Source organism: Anoplopoma fimbria, chromosome 5 (assembly GCF_027596085.1).
Source record: "Anoplopoma fimbria isolate UVic2021 breed Golden Eagle Sablefish chromosome 5, Afim_UVic_2022, whole genome shotgun sequence".
Taxonomy (NCBI): domain Eukaryota; kingdom Metazoa; phylum Chordata; class Actinopteri; order Perciformes; family Anoplopomatidae; genus Anoplopoma; species Anoplopoma fimbria.
The window spans coordinates 17,820,244-17,843,972 of record NC_072453.1 but is presented as its reverse complement, the minus strand read 5'-3'; the positions used below and the strand labels follow the sequence as shown (position 1 = coordinate 17,843,972).

Here is a 23,729-nt window from a genome sequence, read left to right as displayed (position 1 = left end):
GTGATGTGATGGTGAAGCACAGTGTGTATTACTCCTGACGCTCCTGACTACGGTGGCCGTGCACTATATCTATGCTGCTGTAATCCTGTAAATTTCCCCGCTGCGGGACTAATAAAGGATTATCTTATCTTATTTTATCTTAACACAGAGGCTCATAAAACAACACATACAAAGCAAATAAATAAGAGACAGTTATGTTAAAACATGTAGCCGTGTATATACAAATGCATGCATATTATTTTTTGTCATCTTTAAAACCCTTTCATGCATAGAGGTCACTACAGTGGACAGCTATTCAAATGTTGTTTTCTTGTATATGCATGGCTTTTGATGGCATAGTTGCACATCAGCCACTACAATAGCGCTAACTGTAGTGGCTGATGTGCAGCTATGCCATCAACACCCATGCATATGTTGACCCCGTATGAGCAGCCAGCCTTAGATCCTCAGGTGGGGCCCTTCTGGCTGTTCCAAAGTCAAGACTGAAAACCAAAGGCGACCGTGCTTTCGTCATAAGGGCCCCTCAGCTTTGGAACGACCTGCCGGAGGAGATAAGGCTTCTTAATCAGTAATCTCTTTTAAATCACTTCTTAAAACACATTTTTACAGAATGGCTTTCATGTGATGTCGTTTAATGTTTCATTTTCATTTGGTTTTACTATTATATATTATATATTTTACCTATTTCACTTGATTTTATTTATTTTGTTCGTTTATTTGATTGTCACTTGTTATTTAATTTTGTTTCTTTGTTTAGTTTTATCCTAACGATTGTTCTTCTATGTTTCTTCTATTGCACTGTTTTGCTGGTTTGTCTGTCGAAGCACTTTGTAAACCTTGTTTTTAAAAGGTGCTATATAAATAAAGTTATTATTATTATTATTATTATTATTATTATTATTATTATTATTATTATTATTATATTCAACTTTATTGATCCCCATGACAGAAATAAATACACATACTATACAACTACACAGCTCAACTACACAACTACACAGACAATAAATACACATACTATACAACTACACAGACAATAAATACACATACTATACAACTACACAGACAATAAATACACATACTATACAACTACACAGACAATAAATACAATAAACAACTACACAGACAATAAATACACATACTATACAACTACTATACAACAACTACACAGACAATAAATACACATACTATACAACTACACAGACAATAAATACACATACTATACAACTACACAGACAATAAATACACATACTATACAACTACACAGACAATAAATACACATACTATACAACTACACAGACAATAAATACACATACTATACAACTACACAGACAATAAATACACATACTATACAACTACACAGACAATAAATACACATACTATACAACTACACAGACAATAAATACACATACTATACAACTACACAGACAATAAATACACATACTATACAACACACACAGACAATAAATACACATACTATACAACTACACAGACAATAAATACACATACTATACAACTACACAGACAATAAATAAATACACATACTATACAACTACACAGACAATAAATACACATACTATACAACTACACAGACAATAAATACACATACTATACAACTACACAGACAATAAATACACATACTATACAACTACACAGACACATACAATAAATACACATACTATACAACTACACAGACAATAAATACACATACTATACAACTACACAGACAATAAATACACATACTATACAACTACACAGACAATAAATACACATACTATACAACTACACAGACAATAAATACACATACTATACAACTACACAGACAATAAATACACATACTATACAACTACACAGACAATAAATACACATACTATACAACAAAATAAAGATAGAACAGGAATAAAAATGTACAGTATATCCACATGGGGGGGGCTGGTCAGCATTATTATTATTATTATTATTATTATTATTATTATTATTATTATTATTATTATTATTATTATTATATACAAGAAAACAACATTTGAATAGCTGTCCACTGTAGTGACCTCTATGCATGAAAGGGTTAAATAATGACTTAATTGTATATTAATAGTTGTCCAGGTGCAGTTCCTGACATGTCCTGCAGTGCGCGTTGTGTCCTCCGGTGCTGCAGGTGGCGCTGTTCGCGTCTCCGCGCTGTCCTTAAATCAGTGACGTGGATTTTCATTCAGGCAGTCAGTGCTGCCAGAAGAGAAACACACACACACACACACACACACACACACATCCTCACCCACGTCTCTGAGCTTTTCCACCAACTTTCTGCACATTAAGCAGTTCAACACAGTCCCAGCTGTCAGGACAGGTGAGCACATGGTGCACAAGCATCTGCAGAAATATATATAATAACTAAATGTTTAAATGTGTTTGCATGAAACCTGTGTTTGCATGAAACCTGTGCATGCTCTTCCTCTCTGCTCACAGACACCAGAATGAGTAAAAACAGCAAAGTGTTGAACCTGAAGGATCAGATCAGTGGGAATGAAGCAGACCTGAGCCTGTCCAACCTCACAGAGGTGCCAGTCAGAGAGCTGGTGAGTATCTAAAGCATGCATATTACATATTACAGATTCCCATCAGGATGGCATGATGTGGCAGCTTGTTATTAAATGTACATTTACTGCTACAATTAAAACTGAGGCATGCTGTGTTTTGAAACAGGCTTTATTCACCAAAGCAACTGTTGTGGACTTGTCCTGCAACAACATCACCTCCCTTCCTGTAAGTACCAACGCATTCATTCACTCATTCATGTTCCGTAACCTGATTGTCATTACATTACATTACATTACAGTCATTTAGCAGACGCTTTTATCCAAAGCGACTTACAGGAAGTGTATTCAACATAGGTATTCAAGAGAACTACTAGTCACCAGAAGTCATAAGTGCATCTCCTTTCTTAAACAAGCATCTTAAAGCATAAACCAGAGCAAAAGTATAGTGCAGAGGCAGATTACTACGAAAACAATAATTGCAACAGACTAATACGAATATAACAAGTGCTACAAACCACTACGACTACCACTACTCAGTCTGTCGCCGGGTACAGACATATATAGACAGACATTCACACTCACATCCACACCTACGGGCTTTTTAGAGTCTTCAATGAACCTTAGCTGCATGTCTTTGGACTGTGGGAGGAAGCCGGAGAACCCGGAGAGAACCCACGCTGACACGGGGAGAACATGCAAACTCCACCTGAAGGCCGTCTAGCCTGGGAAGTGAACCCGGGCCCCTCTTGCTGCTCACCACTACACCACCGTGCAGCCCACAAACACAATCATTCTGCACTAAAATACAGCATTGTACCCCTTAAATCTATTGGTCCCAACCTTTTCAGCTTGTGACCGCTTAACGCAAAGTAATGTGTATTATTTGTACAGTTTTTCATTATTATGTTTTCAGTGTGGGACTGGGTTATGGGCAGTTCATCCATAGAGCGATAATAAATCCTCTGATTGTTTAGTTTTAAGTATCTTTAGAGGCCTAAAGAGGTTAATGTATCCAGACAAAAGTCAAGAGAACACATGACATTAAATCATTTTGTATCTGGTGATCCTATGAACCCTAGATTGGAAATTAAACATACATAATATTTGATTTGTATTGTGGGTTTCTAAAGGATAAATTACTGAGCAATTCTCAAATTAAAACTATGCAACTACTACTTCCTGTTTAATGTACCCGTAATCTGAAATATAAGGGATTTGTCTCAATTGTGGCAAAATTCTAATGTTCTTCTTCATTAATAACACAAAATGAAGGTGTTTTAGTATTGAAGTGAGGAATACAATGATCAAATGTAACTTTGTTCATCCCAGAAGAAGGATTTCACCTCTTCTGTTTTCTTTTAATGTATCAAGAGTCTGAGGGTAATGGGTGTTTGATGTTTTAAACCCCTGTGAGACAGATTTGTGATGTGGTTTTATGATATATACATATACGATTTAAAGGGACTTGACTGTATAATTTTTAGGAAATTCCATCGTAGAGGAATTGGTCTCCGACATCTTCTCACTAAGCAAACTCTAGGATTTCAGTGTGATAGTGATATTCTGTATTCACTTGGTTCTTAACCCTCTTTTTTAGCCTGCTAACCTTAAACTTTTCCTGCAGATTTATCAACGTTATCACTGTCGCTAGAACTTGAGTTCTAATTTGATTTGGCTCTGTTTCCTTCTTGTAGCCAGAGTTCTGCAACCTGACCCACCTGGTGAAGGTGGATCTGAGTAAAAACCAGCTGACCTGTCTGCCAGATGACCTCGGGAACCTGACCAGCCTTCAACATCTGGACCTGTACAACAACAAGCTGACTGTCCTGCCTGTCAGCTTCTCTCAGCTCCGGGTGGGTGCCAGACACAAACACATTTATATTTACTGATCCTGCAACATAAAGACTAATGCTGTCACTCCACTATTAGATGTTCATACTTCAGTCAGATTATGAAGCTGCTCTAATAGAAGGTCCTTCACATTTTGGTGCAGTATTAAAATATTATGAAATTCTGTTGATTGTAAAGTTCACCTATTGCTCAGTTGTGAAACTGTGGTCATCTGCTGCCCTGCTTTATGAGAGGCCTCTCTGTCAGTCGTCCTGTTCTGAACAAAATATTTTTTAAATTGGAAACCACAAGTTAGTAAAAATTCACTTTTTGATTGTTATTTCTATACGCTTATTGACTTTCTTGCCAAGAGTTAGATGAGAGGATCGCTACTAGGGCTTGATGATATAAATCTTCTATCACTATATAGGTCATTTCATATCTCGATTAAGATATATATCACGGTTTAGTATGTTAATATTCAATAAATAAATAGTTCATATGAAATAACCACATGTTTTTATTGAATGAATTATTTGACAAATTAAAAGTACTCAGTAATTCTCATTGAGTTAAGAACTTGAGTCCAAAATAATCATATTTTCTGAGAAACTTCATTTAGTATGTGCTTGTTATTATCAATTTAGTCAATTTATCCGTGTGTCAGGATAACTAGATATATGATTTCATTAAGATATGATCCCATTGAGAGACAGTGAATTATCATTGAATTATTGACCAGCCCTAATTGATACCGATGTTGTTTGTTCTCAGAGTCTGAAGTGGTTGGATCTGAAGGACAACCCGCTGGAGGCCGACCTGGCCAAGGCAGCAGGAGACTGTCTGGATGAGAAACAGTGCAAACAGTGTGCCACCAAGGTGAGGCAGGTGTTGCTTTGGCAACATTGCTCTTGAGGCTGTCATGCCAATAAAGCCCTTTTTGAAGTTTACAATTGAATTGTATTGACAAAGAGAAGAATGACCAAAAGGAGATTTTGTTCCAGGTTCTGCAGCACATGAGAGGTCTCCAGGATGAAGTTGATCGTGCAAGAGAGAAACGCCTTTTGAGGGGAAAAGGTTTGAATCAGACAGAATTATTTGAGGCCTTAAAATATTTTCCTCAGACCAACTGCATTTTAACCATAAGGGTTGTATATCGAAGCATAAATCTTTTTTTTGCACAGTGCTGAAATCTGGCATCAAATGTCAGATTTGTACTCCTTAATCAGCTTGATCTTGATTAAATAGAAAACAGTTGAACCTCAGGTATCACATCGGACTTGCCCTCATGATCAAAGTGTGTAACACAGTGTCAATAACTAGTTCTGGAAGAACTACTCAGATCCTTTACTTTAGTCAAAGTACCAATGCATGTATAAGTATAAGTATATAGTCTAAGTATAAGTCCTGCACTTAGAAATAATTGTTCTGCCTCTGTGACTGTATTATATATGACATTAAATTATAAATACTCGTGCATTAACATGTCAAGATGGAGTTTTATGTACATTAAGCTTATTTAGACCAGCTTCTCCCGACCTAAAGGAGTCGTAAGAAAGAAGAAAAAAATACAGGTCTGCTATACAAAGTTATATTCATTTTTGGAAGTATCATACAGAAAATAATATTGACTCAGACTAATAAGTTAATTACATTTCTCTGGCTCTCGACTTGGTAAGTAGGCTTGGATAGTAGTTATTGTGTTTTTGTAGGCTCATAAGAGTTTTTTCAGCTGATGATGAAGTGCGTTTTATTGATGGCAGGAAACCAGAAATACAGTTCTAGTAATGTCTGACATGCATATGATCTAAACACATCCCTCCATCAGAGCTGGAGAGGAAGAGGGAGGTGAAGCAGAAGGAGCGGGAAGCCAGGGAGAAGGAGGTTCGTAAACGGGAGAAGGCGGAGGAGAAGGAGAAGAGGAGGAAGGAGTACAACGCTCAGATGGCGGCCGTGGCTGCGCGGGAACAACAGAAGAAGAAGAGCGAGGAGAAGAAGAAAAAGAACGGACAGGCAGCAGGTGAGTCTAAAGGTCTGGATGATGCACCTCTTAAAGAGATATTTTATGTCTTCTATTACCAAGTTAATTTCAATTCAATTCCTAGAAAACCTAGAAAACAAACAGCAAGCAAAGATGGATTTTGTAAGATGCATTGTGATCAAATTCTTTTGCATTGATCATGTTTGGCAGCTGACTCTCAGATATCAGTTGTGTCCTTGATCCCAGAATCTGTTGTGTACTTGGTTGATGTTGATTCCTTTGTGTTGAATAACCCTGTTAAAGTTCTCCTAAGAGTTTGTTTTAGTGTTTTAGGAGTCGTTCTAACATCACCCACTCTTGTTCCTCTCGGCAGATAAAAAGGCTGTTGTGGAATCAGCGCCTAAACCTCAACGTTCACTCATTGGCCTGATGTTCAAGCTCCTCCTCCTGCTGCTACTGGGATTGGCAGGAGTCGCCGCGGCCTGCAAGATGACCGACTTGCAGAAGGAAGCCATGTGTGTGCCCGTCAACGTCGCCGTGGACGACGGCTTATCCTGGGTCAAAGAGCAGGAGGGCGTGGTCAGACAACTGGTGCAAAATCTGTCGTCTGCAGCAAATGAGTTTCTTGAATCTACACAAGCGTCTAAGAACTAAACTCTCATCTACCGCCATCAACTTCCAGAGCTGCAGGTTTTCACTCCCACCTGGGATTTTTTTTTAATATGCAGAAATCATGAATATCATTAAGATGGGCAACCCTGCATCCCCTCACCCTGTTTCTGGTGCTGGGAGCTGGATAGTCTGTACAGATAGACAAGGGGGAATGGACAGATGTGTTTAAAATCTTTTTAAATTCCTATGGAATTGTTGTCGCTTGTACCCTCTTTGTACTACAGTCTGTTTTTAAGAAAAAGACTCATCGTCCTTAATTTCTCCCCATCAAACATGTTTTGCGCTTTGACCAGGTTTGTGTTTCGGTGCATTTCATGAAGCGTGGGGTGTTTTTGAGAGATGTTCAGGTCTGGTGGCCCTGTCTTTGCTGCACTGGAATGTCATGTCACATGTTAACTGCCAGTCAGAGTTGTGCATAAGCCGGTGTTAGATGTGGCTGTCTGAGCATGTGAAGTGAAGGCTGTATGAATGTAGACCTCAGTCGTTCGTGGCCTCCTCCCTCTTTATAGTCTTAAATCAGTCAAACCAGCACAATCTCACAGCTTATACACACACATCTGGCATGTAAACTAGAGCCCAACTGATACATGAGTGGATCTTTAACATATCACAGATAAAGGAGTATCTTGTGAGTAAAGTGTCAGCTAACTTTCAGCAGTCCAGAAATGCCAAAGATATGTTTGAGTTCATTTAGAAACAGTGTTGTCATTACATTACAGCTCCCTGTAATGATGAATTGATTTACAAATATAGTTATGTATTATTTTTCTTTCAACCGACAAAATGGATTAATTGTCCAATTGTTTCAGCTCAAATTTATGTTCAAATTATTTTTCTCAAATATTGATATCTGTATTGGCTTCAAAGATCCGGTATCAGTCAGGCTCTAATGTAAACCCTTCCCAGTGCACAAACTGTTTTAAAAGAGCATCCCCCTTTTGCTAGAATTACTGTCTACATTACAGATATCCATTTTAGAAAACATGCTGTTGTGTTTGAGACCTTTTGGATATTGATATAACCTTCTTTCCCTGCACTCATTGGTTTCCATTCATTTATATTCAGACTGAAAAATAATTAAAAACTCTGGTAACTTTCTAAAGAGGTGGAAGCCATCACAGTCTGCAATAATTTGTGTTAAAGAAAAATTACTGCAACAAGACATTTCAACCCAAATGTGCACTTTAGCGACTTTACCACAAAAATATTCTGAAACTTAAACACAAATATTATCCAGACTTGTTGCTCACTGTGATGGATGAATTTACACATCTGTACCAAGTTTCAAGAGTCCGCAAAAAGATTTTTAACTAGTACTACAAAGAGCCGCGCCTTGTGAAGGCCCACAACGGACAACATGCCCTGAAGCCCCGCCCCCGCTACTCTACAGAGCGCTGTTCGCTTGTTTATGCAAGGTTTATTAATATTGAAGTGTTGCATGTCCAAATTGCACCAACTTCCACACTGCACGTCCTTTGGGTCCCCAGCAATACACCCGCCAAGTGTGCGTAGATCGGATAGCGGCTCTGCAGTAATACACAGACCGAGAGACAAAGTTTCCTCATTTTATATTTGGATACTGGACAGACAAAATGGAAACCACTGGCTGCATGGGGAAAAAACAAAAAACAGCAGCAAAAATTAACAAAAAGGTTATCTGTTATGTGATATAGTATATATGTTTAATTATTAAGGGTATTTTACTTTGTAAAGACAGAAGCATGATCTTTTTTTAAAGAGTGCAGTGGTTACTGTATTTAACTTCGCTCTTGCTCAAATTCCCTAAATCATATGGCGCAATAAGGACCAAGTGCTGATACTGAACTAGTGATCCGACGTCTGACATGCCTCTCTTTTGTTATCTCTTAACTAAAATAATCAAAAACAATTGGCAGATTGTTTCTGTTCTTTCAGTTTAACTGATCTTTTGAAATGCAACTTTTTTTCATTTGTCGGGGCTACCTTTGCTGCTGTGGTTCTTGTACAGCTTTGTCCATGCTTTCAAACATTGTCCACGTTAATAAATGGCTATGCACTGCAAGAAATATTTGAACATTTTGTCTGTTTTTGTTACAAAATAAGAATGAAGGCAAATACACCTTGAGTTAGGACTTGAACTAACAAAATGGATGAATCAACAGTTACTTAAATGTTTAAAAAAATTAATCTCTTCTTTCTCTCTCGTCCTCCAAGAGTGGTCAGTATCCAACAATCCTGGGATTTTCTTTTGGATACAAAATCCAAAAATAAGTTACATAGTCTTATATGTATGCTAGCATTGTTCCATAATTTAACCCCAACAATAGAATGTCGAAAAATGACATAAAAAAGTCATAAAAATATCTTCAAAAACAGAAGATGAATAGGTCATAGTATAGCCTGTCGAAAAAACTCCTAAAAGGTCATTGTGTATTATGTAATGAGTCATAGTATAGCATGTCGAAAAATGTCAGAAATAAGTTATAGTATAGAAAGTCAGAAAACTTTCACAGGGGAGTATGCCAGACTGCTTTATTGATTGAGTGATTGGTTGATACTTTATTCATAACTGTGGGGAAATTCACATTTTTCAGCAACAGTACATAATAAAAACCACGCTAAACCAAGAAGAGTGCAAAACACCCAAACAATCATCAAAAAGACAAGTAGTAACGTAAGACTTAACAGTAATAAAAAGTATGCCTTTAAACATGTGCATGCATACCCAATGTGCTTTTTGCTGTATGTTGATGAAAATGGATGAAATTAGGAGTTCAAAAACTGTATGGCACATTATTACAGAGAATGCAATTGAGTTGGTGTCAGAGTCCAGTAGGGCCTCAGCAGCCACCCAGTCCCATGAAGTTTGATGGCGATTTGCAGGAATGATCTTCTGTGCCGCTCAATGGAACATCTTGGGGGTAATGGTCTTTGGCTGAAGACACTCCTCTTCTCAACCAGCATGTCAGGGAGGGGGCCAGAGACGTTGTACAGGATGCTAACCAACTTGGACAGCATCATCCTCTCCGCCACTGGCTCCAGAGAGTCCAACTCAGTTCCTCCTCCATCACTGAGCCAGCCTTTTTTAACGGGCTTCTGGAAGCCTCTGAACCTCTGCAGGAGGCATCCCTGTCCCTTCATGTAAAGGGCCTCTGTGCTCCCAACCAACTTGAGCCTGCTGGCAAAAAGAAAAAATCATATAAAAGTCAAAGTATAGTTTAATATCTCACAAATAGTTAGAGACTAGGAGAGACTGGTTCTGCGGCACCTGAGGACCCAGCTTACAGCTTTCCTGGACCCACTACAGTTCGCCTATCTGCCACACATCGGGGTGGAGGACTCCATCATCTACCTGACGCACAAGGCCCTCTCTCACCTGGAGAAGCAGGGAAGCACTGTGAGAGTCATGTTCTTTGACTTCTCCAGTGCTTTCGACACCATCCAGCCCTCCCTACTGAGAGAGAAGCTGCTGGAGATGAACCTGCACCCCGACACCACTTCCTGGATCACAGACTACCTCACAGGCCGGCCACAGTACGTCAGGGTGGACGGCTGTGTCTCTGAGTCTGTGATCAGCAACACCGGCGCACCCCAAGGAACTATACTGGCACCGTTCCTCTTCACTCTCTACACCTCGGACTTCTGCTTCAACTCTGGTTCCTGCCACCTCCAGAAGTTTTCCGATGACTCCTCCATTGTTGGCTGTATCACCAGGGACAACGAGGAGGAGTACAGAGGACTGATTGAGAGCTTCATCACATGGTGCAGCAACAACCACCTGAAGCTCAACATCAGCAAGACCAAGGAGCTTGTGGTGGACTACCAGAGGAACAGAAGCCCCCCTGTCCCTGTTTTCATTCAGGGAGGGGAAGTGGAGAGGGTTGAGTCCTACAAGTACCTTGGGGTGCAGATCAACAATAAACTGGACTGGACACACAACACTGACGCCCTCTACAGGAAAGGACAGACAGGCTGTTCTTCCTGAGGAGGCTGAGGTCCTTCAATGTGTGCAATAAACTGCTCAAGGCATTCTACCAGTCTGTGGTAACCAGCGCCCTCTTCTTCTTCTACCAGTCTGTGGTAACTTCTTCTTCTACCAGTCTGTGGTAGCCAGTCGCCAGCGCTTCTTCTTTCTTCTTCTACCAGTCTGTGGTAGCCAGCGCCCTCTTCTTCGCTGTAGCGTGCTGGGGTGGTGGCATCAGGACTGGAGATGCCAACAAGCTCAATAAGCTGGTGAGGAGAGCCAGCTCTGTGGTGGGTCTGGAGCTGGACAGTCTGGAGTCAGTGGGTGAGTCTGGAGGATGAAGACCAAACTCAGAGCCATCCTGGACAATCCCTCTCACCCTCTCCATGAGGAACTGTGGCAGCTGGGCAGCTCTGTACAACAACAGCGGAGACCACAGTCTGTCATCATGCTGACCTCGCCACCTCTAGGTGGTAGTCTGACTTTTTCAATGCCACAAAACCTTAAAACTTGTATTACTTCCCATTCCCCCCACTCACATAAATACATTTTTAGAAAATTGATTTAAAAAAATAAATAATTTGATTTAAAAAAAATACATTTATACGCAAGTGAAGAAGCCAGTGTGCGGGAGTTTTTGTTCTATATTGTCTACCTAAGGTATTCTCCTACGCACCTGTCGTCCTACTGGAGTGCAAAAGTTTTGCTCTTTTTATAGTATAGTATGTCGAAAAAATTAATAAATGCATCATAGTATAGGATGTCAAAAAATCAGAAATAAAGTCATAGAAGAGAATCTCAAAAAAACGTATAGTATGACAAATAAAGTCCTAAAAAAAGTCATAGTATAGCATGTCGAAAAAAGTCATAGTAAGATGTCAATGTACAACGATGTCATAGTAAAAGTCTTGATAGAGTATGTTGAAAATCATTGAAAAAGGGCGCTAGGCTAGTAATGATTTTAAAATTCCAATTCAATATCAGGACAGAAATATAATGACTTGATGTGTCAATTTAAAAATGTTCTGTACTTTAAGTAAATGGCTCATTCGAGGATTTCGAAAACACAGCAATTAATATTTTGAGGTGATTATACACTAAAGAAAGCATACTTATTAATATCACATCCCATGTCTGCCAATATATTTCCCCTTATTGCTACTCACTGTTCCTTTAACAGCTTAGAAGATGATCATGTGATATGAATTACAGCTCACTGGGACCTTATGGTGAAACTACTCAACTGCTGTTTCCGAGTGATGATAGTTGAAAGTGATAAATAAAAAATAAACAAAAGTCTCCTTTTATGCAAAGATGAACTGACACGGATCCATGATCAATTTAAGGAATTAGTAAATCACTACTGCTTTTAACAGCTGAACATTAGCTCGAAACAGATCCATTTGCATGATGGATCAGCTTTCACAGTCAGTACCAGGAACATTAATGTGAATGAGCTGGTATGAGGATTAATATGACAGAGGGAGCCGTCTGTGAAAGCCAGCGACCACAGTCACCATTAGTCCGATGAAACTTTCCTCTAATATGCACAATACGTCCACTAGAGCAGAGGGAAGTCAAATTGATGATACCCCTAACACGAGCTTTGCACGTGTTAGGGGTATCTATTAATTGAGGAAATAGCACACTGAGATTTGAGAGGATACAAGTTAGATTTATATGCAATCAAATTTGGCGTCATGTTGTGCGATATGAACCACGTCAGATGGCATTAGATCTTAACAACCAGCCTTCCGGTTTTGAAAGAGAAAATTATGAAAATGCAGCAGACTAATGTTGCAATTAGGAGGAACATGAGACAAATGTTATGCTTTAGTTTGTGGTAATGTAAGAGATGTGTTTCACTCCGACTAGGCCTCAGCTGTTGTGCACCAGAAAGTGGAAATATTCGTTCCTACATGATTTATTCTGCACTTAAATGTTCTAGTCAACATTGTTAACCCATTAACAAGCACTCTGTTTTTGTACGGGAAAAAATTATGTTCTAAATTAAAATGTTTGGTCCGGAGATCACTACCAAAAAGTTAGAATAAGCCGACGTTATAGTGAACCAAATGTAAAAAGGCCTTTCACTTTTATATGTTCATTCATTTTACAGTTCTGTTTTACTTGTCATGCTTCTATAAAACATGCACCTGTGGTTGCTTTGATTTAAGGATCTTAAAATGGTTTACTCAAACTAAATCATGTGGTTTTCTGTTTTCAAATGATGTGGATTCAATTGGATGCCAATCCAGATAGAATTCACACACTAGAAACAAAAAGATAGTCATTCAAACGTAACAAAACACACTGACCACCTCCTCTAAAGCTCTCTAATAAACACCTTGTTTAATCTGTGGTGTGAGACGCACTCCGAAGAAGTTGCAATACTAAAACGTGAAAAAAATACTCCACAAGTAGAAGTTTTAGTCAGGATTTTTACTCAAGTAAAAGTAAACAAGTATAGTCAGTAAAATGTGCTGAAGTGTCATGATAGAAGGAAAAATCAAAGAGGAACTAAAAGACAGACAGAAAGTAACACTTAAAAATGAGATATTTATCTAATGCTGATAGTTAGATCTGAATCTGAAATAAACAATATATGACCAACAGTATATGGGGTAGGGGTAGTTTATTTGGTTTGGGCCCTTAGTTTCAATTAAGGGAAACCTCAATGCAACATTAAATAATGGTAAACTTTCAACTTTGGGAGAAGATCATTTCCTGTTTAACATGACAATGCCCATTTGCACAGAGCTGGATCCATAAAGAATTAGTTTTCTAATCTAACTTTTCTCTGGTCAAAAACCTTTGAGATGAGCTGGAAGACCTTACCACCCAGCATCAATGCCCGACCTCAATAAAGCTCTTGTGGCTGATTGTTGTCTTGTGGAAAGCTTTTCCAGCAGAGCATCACATGCAGGAGTATCTGAATACTTTTGGCCAAACAGTGTAACTAGTTCCTCCAGCTGTCAGATAAATGAAACGGTAAAAAGCAAAATATTTCCCTCTTAAATGTAGCAGTGGAAAAGTAGAATATAACCCAACATTAAGAAATACTTCCATAAAGAAGCAGAACCTCATAATTGTCCTTGAGTAAATCAACTTTCCACCTCTGCTGAAAATGTCTGAAAAGTTTAAAAGCACACCAGTTTTCGGATCAGACTTTCCTTCATGGTGAAGAACGATGTCCGTCACAGCTGGAAGTCTTCAGTGGAGCTCGCCACTTCACTGTGAAACTTGTTCCCGTCTGTTGCTGCATGTTTGTCTGTAGTCTCGCTCCTTCATGTCCGCCGTGTCCTCCTGCAGCCTCGTCCGAACAGAATCATCCACCGTCATCTCGAGGGTCATCTCTTTGAACACCTTGCACACCGACGCCTGTAACAGACGCGAGGACGACGGTTTATACTCACTTATAAAACGTTTAACATTCTGGGGTCGTCTAACACGGTGAGATCTTCTGATCTTATTACCTCCTGGAAGTGGAGTTTCTTGAACATGGCGATGCTGACCTGGTTGTTCAGCCCAATTTTCGCTTCAAACTTTTTGACCCCAAGTTTGGTGACTCCTGGAGGAAGACGAGATCACCATCATTTATAAAGTGTAACTCAAAGTTTGCAACCAGAGTTTATGTAGTCTGAAGTGAAACAAGAATGAATTGTCGGTAATTACAGCAGCAGATCTGAAAAACGTGATTAAAAATCCCAGAAAAAACATTCTTCCTTAAACTATTTTAAAGGCACTACGTGTAGAATCTTCATGTGATAAAACCATCTTCCACCATTTTCCCCCAAAAGTTGTGGTTTGCTGAAAATTCAGTCAATTGTCAGTGTTTAACCACAGATTGTGACATTTCTGTTGAGAAGATGTTGTTCTTAACAATCGAAGAAATAAGACGATTAAAGATTTCTTTCTGTAAATCGATTCATAATCTGTAGCGCTGCGTCGATCTCATCCAATGGTTTTTACATATTTTTTCAACAAGGAAAAACAGCTGACAAAGATCACAACACAGGAGCTACTTGAAAGGGAATTGAACAGCGTTTCAAGAGGTCTGAAACCAAGCAAAGTGGGAACCAAATTGAGAAAAGTTTGAATTCAAGTGGCTTTCACTTTCTGTCACTCTGCTATAAGTAACAACACACGTCTTGACAATATGAGCGGTTAACCAGCCTTCTGACAGATCGTTTAAGATGCTCACCGTAGCTCATCATCATGTGTGTCGCCTCTTTCCCGATGCCTTTGCCTCTGTGACCCGGCTCTGTTCAAAACAAGAAACTTTATAAGTAAAATGAAATGTGCAAACAACTGCAGTGTTTAAATAGAGAGATAAAAGGTTAATGTGTAGATATCAGAGCACAGGCTGACTGTAGATGTTTTATAAAGCTTCAGCTTCAGGATTACACGTCGAGCGTCACACCTGCTATCATGATCTCCAGCTCAGCCAGTGTTGGGTCTGCAGGGTCAGTCAGGAAGATGTTGACATCTCCCACCATGCACTGCTCCTCTTCTACACTGCCGTCTGCCCACCGCTGCTTGTCCAAGATGATGAACGTGCACTCTGGAAAGACAGAATTAAGACAGATTATAATAATGAAACAGCTTTTCTTGGCGTAAATGTCTGAATGTTTTACACCTTTATGATCTCTTATTTTCATATCATATCCATGGTAACCGATTGAAAGTTACGGGCAAAAGGATGTTTGTTTTTATACACGTCGGCTCTTTATAAAGGACTTAAAGTGTTATTTCCTGTGTGCACATTGTAGGAAGATGAGCTTACTGTCATCATCTTCCCTCCAGCTCCTCTGCATGTCGTACTCCTGTTCCAGGGTCAGCGGCTCTGAAGCGGTCAGCTGCTGCAGCTCAGGAGACTTCATCCACTCATGATACCTGAAACAGGCAGAAAAAACAAGTGCTTAAGTCCTTGATGTGATCGAGACAAAAAACTGAGATTGAAAGGTCAGTCTCGATGGTTTCAGTCTCAACTTTAAGTCACAGTGGACGAGAAGTCTTAAAGTCCTCAGATTAATTTAAATTACATTTTCATCATATTCATAACAAACTTCAATAGGAAAAATGGCTGAATACTTTCAAAAAGACTTCAATTATGATTTAGATCTGACTGACAGAGATCAGATATGCAGCAGGGCGGATAACTTTATAACTTTATCTTTATTTATTATATTTTAAAACATGTCTAACTTGTTTTACAGGTATCCAGTGGTGGAAAACAAACTCATATCTTTTTCTTAAGTAAAATCCTCTGTTACACATCCTGTATTTAAAATCTAACTTAAGATAAAGTACAAAAGTATTAACATCAAAACACAGAATTAACCAAAAGTGTAAATATTCATGATGCAGAAGGGCCCATTTAAGAAATAAATGATACATTATCACTGGATTATAATTAGTGAAGCATGCACTTTCATATTGCAGCTATTCTAAATAAATCATAATTTATGAGTTGATTCTTATTTAGTTAATTTTACTATATCAATGTCAAAAATATAATTTGTCAGAAATAGAAGGCATCTTCCTCTAACCCTGAATGAAGGAGACAAATCAGAACATTAGAACATGAAGAGGACAATGAGAGAAGCATCACAGTGAATGGATGGAGGTGACAGACAGGTGTGCTCGTGCTCAGGTGTGCTCAGGTGTTACCTGGGCACGTGCTCTGCATCGTAAGGAACCAGCACGACCTTGTTTCCCTCCAGTAAAGAGTTCTCATTTATCTTCATGGTGGTAAAACTAGATTCACTTCTAAATCAGCTCCAGTTCCATGCTGTCATGCTTTTCTTTCACTTCCGAGTTCAAACGCACAATGATTGTAAAGCAGAGGGCGCCCCCTACAGGACAACACCAAGGACTGATCCGGATCTTCTGCCTCTAAAAGTAATTTGTTGTAATTCAGGTTAATTATTATTATATTCCTTTATTGATCCCCATGGGGGAAATTCAAGTGTTGCAGCAGCTCAACTACACAGACACAGACAATAAATACACATACTATACAACTACACAGACAATAAATACACATACTATACAACTACACAGACAATAAATACACATACTATACAACTACACAGACAATAAATACACATACTATACAACTACACAGACAATAAATACACATACTATACAACTACACAGACAATAAATACACATACTATACAACTACACAGACAATAAATAAATACTATACAACTACTATATACTATACAACTACACAGACAATAAATACACATACTATACAACTACACAGACAATAAATACACATACTATACAACTACACAGACAATAAATACACATACAACTATAAATACAACTACAACAGACAATAAATACACATACTATACAACTACACAGACAATAAAACTACACAGACAATAAATACACATACTATACAACTACACAGACAATAAATACACATACTATACAACTACACAGACAATAAATACACATACTATACAACTACACAGACAATAAATACACATACTATACAACTACACAGACAATAAATACACATACTATACAACTACACAGACACAGACAATAAATACAAGAAGATAAGATGTGAAGATAAGATATAAAAGTTGTGAGGCTTATTTCATATATATATAGTTGTTCAGTTTCTAAATTATGAACAGAAAGGATGTGTTGTTAATGACCTGCCACTATGTTTAACAGCATAGGAAACAACCTTAATCATCTTTTTTCAACTTGAAATTCAATGACTTTTCCTAGAATGAATTTCCCAACATGAGAAAAAGTTAAACATTGCCTTTGCTCATATTTCCATAAAAGCTTTACACCAACAGGGTACAAATCTTGTTTTAGGAGTCATTTCTGACCCGGCAGTTATAAAATAATATTCATACTACAGAAACCATAAAACACACACACACACACACAAGAAATTGAGATTACGTGTGCTACTGATTGAACTTTGAACTTTCTCGCGAATGTGCAGCATCTCCCCTCCACGACTCCACACCTGACTGAAGCTCACAGACGAAACACAAACAGGATCAGAGAGAAGAAACCTTTCTTGAAAGCATTGTTCACTAATGGGGAAAGCAGTCAGAGGCCATAAAGGTGCTGCAGATGACAGTACACCCAGTGCTCTCTTTACTGTAGCCATGAGTGCACATTTCACTGCCCAGCAGGTCCTAGATCTGATTTATTCAGATGTCCAGGAGGATAATAAAAACGAGTGGATTCCACTGATTAAACACAGTCTTTCTGCACTGTGAAGAGGAAAAACATAGATATTCACAAAGTGATTTGGGGTTTAAAATGCAATCAGACTGCTTTATTTTAAGGGTTTAGTGAAGGCGGGTCATTTTTGACCCTTAGGACAAGTGGTGTATACAGAAAGACAACACAAGGGTTAAGGTATTCAGAAAAAGCAATAATGACACTTATTCCTCCTAAATTCCCTTTAAATCCTTTATGCATATTTGAATAATACTGTGAAAGGTTACAAAGGTGTAAAATATGAATTATCTGCCACTTTCAAGCTGCAAGATACTTAATTAGGAGTTGCGAAATTGAGCTTGTTAAAAAAAAAAACATCCAACGTCCAATCTTATCTAGTTGATAAGATTTTAATGAAAAAGTAAAGCAGTTTTCTTCCCACATGTGAGTAGAATTTTATGTCATAAGAAAGAAAGAGATTCTGAGCTGTAGAAAGGTTCACGTATGATTCAGGTGAGGGTGATTATTAAAGGATCTGGTTCTAAACAAGAGATATTAACTTTAGAAATAATGTAAAAAATGAAGACTAAAAAAAACTATCTTAAAAGTAGCTTCTGAGGACTGTGCATCTGTATTCTGCCCCTTCGGAACAGGTTTTTATGTGTTTAAGTGGCTCTGCCCAGTCCGTGCCACAGTTCAACCGGCTCCTGTGGCGTGTTGACCATGTCCATCCAGTGCTGCAGCTGTTGGCCCCTGGCGTACATGAAGGGGCCCAACACCAGCACTCCCAGCAGGGCCGGAGGCTCTGGGAGAACAATACAGACGGAGCAAATCCAAGGTGAATAAACAGCTGATTTAGTACTGAAGTTTATGTAGTAGGATAGCACATTCAGTTAACCCTCTCACCTGAGCGGACGACGTTCGGCTGCTGCAGCTCGAATCTCAGACAGGCCTCGTCCAGGTGCTGCGAGCGCAGTTTAAAGGTCACCCTGTGGTGGAAATAGGGGTCGTTTTGACTCTTCACCACGCTGCTGCGCTTCATCTTCACCACCTGAGTGTGTATCTGTAAGCTCACCTGGACACACACACCTGGGAAAACATAAAGACGCAAAGTTACTCCAGCGACTTAGTTTAGATTATAGTAGATTTGTTTGATGTGTTAATTCTCGTGAAGAGGTCAGATGACCAGTGCATACATGGACACACATGCAGCTGTTTTAACCTGATGGACTTACCTGCATCTGTGAGCAGCTGGAGGCCTCGAGCTCTCAGAACGACCACAGAGAGGCGCTGCAGAGACGGACTGTAGCTGAGAGAAACCTGCACATCACCCAGCTCTGAACACTGACACAGGTAAGAGATCACAAAATGAGTTTAAGATTTCATGACCAATTTTGTGCAAATATAATGTGTGTTTCTGTGTGTACTTGTCAGTGGTGGAAGAATTATTCAGATCCTTTACTTTAGTAAAAGTATAAATACAACAATATACAAATACTCTGAGCGATACGGAGAAAATAAAAAAACACGATGTTCTTGATAAGTTAACCCCCTATCAATATTTTTGACTATTTATGTCTTCACAAAATATTTACAAAATGTGATATAATGACTAAGTTGGTAAATAAATGATAGATCAGCTAGAACAGTCTTGTTTGAACTGAAAATTACATCACTTTTTGCTGTAATTCAGCCTTTTAAAGCAGGAAAATACAACAAAAATATCATATTACGATATGACAATATCCCAAATCTATGAATCTATATCTAGTTTCATATAACAATATTGATATAAAAACACCCATCCCAAGTAAAAGTCCTGCATTGAAACCTTACTTAATTAAAAGTGTAGTGGCATTATATAAAGTATATTATCAGCTAAACATACTTAGAATATCGAATTAAAAGTATTCATTATGCAGAAAATGAATATAAATTATGTTTTTGTTTTCATATTACTGCTGCATTAGTGTGTATGTTGCATATTACTGTTGTAGATTTTTAAGGTTGTGTTAATTTAACCTCCTTTATGTACTGTTGGGAAGTTTCATCTACAGCAATGCATTATGTCATATATATATAATGTGTATATACGTCATCACATGTTTGTAATGTCGCTGTCCTGTGAGAATCATGTGTCTCTAAATAGTCAAATTGTCATGGGTTCAGGAAAACACCCTGTTTTTAGCTTTGTGATGATGTATTTATCAGCTGATCCAACTGGCTTTTAAAGAGTAAATTTACTAAAGAAGTAAATCATTTTCTCAACACATAAAGGAACATCCTTCTTCATGTAAAGAAAAACCCAAATTTGAAGAAACATGATGAGAAGTAAGTAACACTGTCAGAAATATGTCGAGGAGTATAAAGTTGCATGAAATGGAAATATTCAAGTTAAGACTAAGTACTTTGAATTCGTACTCAAGAGCAGTACTTGAGTAAAAGTACTTTATTCACGGTACCTGTGTGTGGTCCTCCGTCTCCAGGTCCCTCCAGAGCACCCTGCCAGCCTGGCCCAGCTCCCCCTCCAGAGGGAACAGCACCCTGCCCACCGCGTGGCGTTTGCCGTCCTGCTCCACACTCAGCACACACACGCTCAGGGTGCTCTGAGGCACGCACACACCTGACACCTGTGGAGGGAAACACACAGGAAGTGTGTGAGATACGAATGTGTTCTTTTGTCCTTAAACAGGCCCTATTATGATATTTTCCGGGTGCATATTTTTATCTCCAGTTACAGTTACAACATGTTTACATGCGTTAGTGCTCATAATCCTCCTTGTTTTTCTCATCATTCTGTCCTGCAGCATCTCTTCTCACCCTCTCTCTGAAATGCTCTGTTGTAGCTCCTCCCTCCAGAAAGCAAAGTCTGCTCTGATTGGTCAGCTAGCCCGCTCTGTTGTGATTGGTCAACGTTACACATTTAAAAAAACTCTCCCTCCAGAGAATGACACATGAACAACAGGTCACAAAGGGATTCGAACTCAGGCCACCTGGGTGACAGACTGCTGTCTCAGCCACTACACCATGGGGGATGTGAACCTTTTGTTGTTTGAGGGCCGAACTAGCCGGAGAATTTTACGTGACTTCCGTTACATTATTACCTCATAAAGTTACATTGTGACCTCATAAAGTTACATTGTGACCTCATAAAGTTACATTATGACCTCATAAAGTTACATTATGATATTATGACCTCATAATGAACGATGTTCAGTTTTAATATATATTCTTAGATTTTATTATGATTAAATTAATTCATTTATTTAATTTTTTTATTGTTTTTAGCGTTTAATTATTATATTTGATTATTGTGATTGTTTTACCCTGTGCAGCACCTTGAGATTTCATTGTATTTTAAAGTGTGCTATATAAATGAAATCCATTATTATTATTATTATTATTAGTATAAAGTTACATTGTGACCTCATAAAGTTACGGAAGTGAAGGAGAGAATTCAATGCAGCCGTTTCAGGCAGCTCAGGAGCTTCTGAGGGGGAGGGTAACTCCTTTTAGGCGTGGATTTCAGGTTTTACACTTTTACATGTATAAAAATATATATAACACACTAAAGAAGAGGGAAAAAGTGGAAAAGCATAATCGGGCGACTTTAAGGTTGCAATCATTCTTTCGTGTGTTCACGTTCCGTGTTCCTCGCCTGGAAAACAAAGCAGTCGTTGAACTCCGGGTCGGGCCCCGTGCCCCGGGCCTTGGCCTGGCGGGGCCGCCGGTCATCAGGGAGACGCCGCAGCTCCACCAGCGTGACGTTGCCGTGGAAACGGGGAGGGAGGTTGCCGAGGCGGAGCAAGGAGACCACGAGCTGCTCGCTGCCGTGTCGGTACTCCACGGAGAAGCAGAGACGGGTGGCCATGCCGGGAGGAGGTGCCACCACCTCGTTGAGAGGAGCAACAGCGTAGAGGCCGGTCAGAACCGTCCCCACTGGGTACCATCCTCACAACAACATGGAAGTAAATCACATAGTTAAGAACCAGAATTATCCTTGATGACTTTGATTTAAAGGACTACACCCATCTTGAAATGCTGTCAAATAAAGGCAGTGTCGACCTACTCCTCACTGAGAGCGACCCACGATGAGCCAGTATGTCCCTCTGGGCCTCCATCTTCATCTCCTTCTCCTCTTCCTTCTCCTCTTCCTTTTTCAGGTTACCATGGTTTTGTGTGATAAAGCGAGGAGGCAAGGCGAAAGGGATCTCATGGGGCCTTTCACATAAACACACACAGATGTTTTTTGCTTTGCGTAGAGGCATCAACATGTTGCAAAGGATTGTTGTCATTGTTTCGACATTGATTCAATCCTGTTTGTGTTTGAAAACAACAGCTCGTTTCTAGATTTTGTGCCTTAAAGAAATCCAGCTGTTTAGTTTTTTCTCCAGGTGATAACTGAGCTTTTTCTTTTTTTTTAAGAAAACATATCGCATTACAACTTTTAATCAAATCACACATGCATTACATGCACTTAGACTTTAAGGTTCTCCTGCATGTCTATAAAGCTCTTTGTGGCCTTGCCCCGTTATAAATATGTTAGATCAGACAATTACAAAGACACATCCTTTGTAATTGATATCTATGAGTCTTCCTGTATGCTTGTTGTGAATATCTATTTTCTTTATTCTTCTTCTTTCTTTTCTCACGTGTCAAACCTTCTGTTTTCTCATTTCCTGTAAGCACTTCACTGCAAACTATCTGATCAAAAAGGCTAACAAGTGCTACAATAGTATATGTAAATGGATAGCTGGGAAAAAAATAACTTTTGTACGGTTTAACATAAAACCTTGATAATATGAAGGATTGTGTGTGTTTATTTCGTGGTACTAACGTGGCCAAGGAGCCCTGAGACACCAGGATCACCGGAGCACAGCATGCCGGTACTGAAGGCACTGTGGAGAGCAGCTCCTCGTAATGACTACGACCCTTCCTCTTCCTCTTCCTCCTCCACAGATAATACACCATCAGACCAAGCAGCAGCAGGAAGCCCACAGACACACCAACAGCCAGCAGTAACACCTGGTCTGAACAAACGAACACATTAACAGGGAAATTAAGTCCAGACGTTTGTCAAATATATGTATTTAAAGCGGTTTATCGCTCACCTATCATGATTATTCCTCAGTCTGACAGTCTGGAGCTACTTTCTAGCATTAGCTACTAATGTGTGAGTCTCTTGCTGTTGACCTGTTACGCTGTGAAGTGATGTGACCCTGGAGAGCACAGAGAGAACGACACAGCTGCATGATTCTCACCATGTCATGCTGTTATCTGGAGGCTTCACTCGCACCGCTTTAAGGGGAGACACCACCTGCAAAAAAACTGTTTTTAACTATAACATTCATTCATACATTTCAGACGTGTGGAAAGAAAACCTCTAAAATACACATTAAGGTGATTGTTTCACTACTTTGTCTTTTTGCATCTTTAGATTTCTCCTAAATTCATCAAAAGTTACTATGAAATAATGCCAGTTTTGCATATTTGAATATAACATTTCAGAAAACTTGTAATACAAAAAATAATTGTCTTGTGTTTTATGGTGATATCT

The 23,729-nt window shown here is 39.0% G+C and overlaps 3 protein-coding genes across 3 annotated transcripts; 1 reads left to right on the top strand and 2 right to left on the bottom strand.

Moving 5' to 3' along the window:
• The first annotated feature begins 2,231 nt into the window (after positions 1 to 2,231).
• lrrc59 (leucine rich repeat containing 59) lies at positions 2,232 to 9,056 on the top strand. The gene is made up of 8 exons (XM_054598326.1): positions 2,232 to 2,347; positions 2,467 to 2,576; positions 2,704 to 2,763; positions 4,232 to 4,390; positions 5,142 to 5,246; positions 5,372 to 5,444; positions 6,196 to 6,387; positions 6,722 to 9,056. Exons 2-8 carry the CDS (start codon positions 2,475 to 2,477, stop codon positions 7,000 to 7,002), a joined length of 972 nt encoding a protein of 323 aa, XP_054454301.1. The 5' UTR covers positions 2,232 to 2,347; positions 2,467 to 2,474; the 3' UTR covers positions 7,003 to 9,056.
• A 4,345-nt stretch (positions 9,057 to 13,401) lies between these two features.
• On the bottom strand, positions 13,402 to 16,778 carry nat9 (N-acetyltransferase 9 (GCN5-related, putative)). Its single transcript, XM_054599120.1, has 6 exons — positions 16,637 to 16,778; positions 15,750 to 15,859; positions 15,387 to 15,527; positions 15,168 to 15,227; positions 14,440 to 14,534; positions 13,402 to 14,344 (listed from the first exon to the last, which is right to left on the bottom strand). The coding sequence occupies exons 1-6, from the start codon at positions 16,711 to 16,713 to the stop codon at positions 14,195 to 14,197; spliced, it is 633 nt and encodes a 210-aa protein (XP_054455095.1). The 5' UTR covers positions 16,714 to 16,778; the 3' UTR covers positions 13,402 to 14,194.
• A 2,059-nt stretch (positions 16,779 to 18,837) lies between these two features.
• On the bottom strand, positions 18,838 to 23,143 carry syt15 (synaptotagmin XV). Its single transcript, XM_054599409.1, has 7 exons — positions 23,010 to 23,143; positions 22,242 to 22,393; positions 21,831 to 22,123; positions 20,635 to 20,802; positions 19,408 to 19,516; positions 19,079 to 19,261; positions 18,838 to 18,977 (listed from the first exon to the last, which is right to left on the bottom strand). Exons 1-7 carry the CDS (start codon positions 23,141 to 23,143, stop codon positions 18,838 to 18,840), a joined length of 1,179 nt encoding a protein of 392 aa, XP_054455384.1.
• Positions 23,144 to 23,729: the final 586 nt, after the last annotated feature.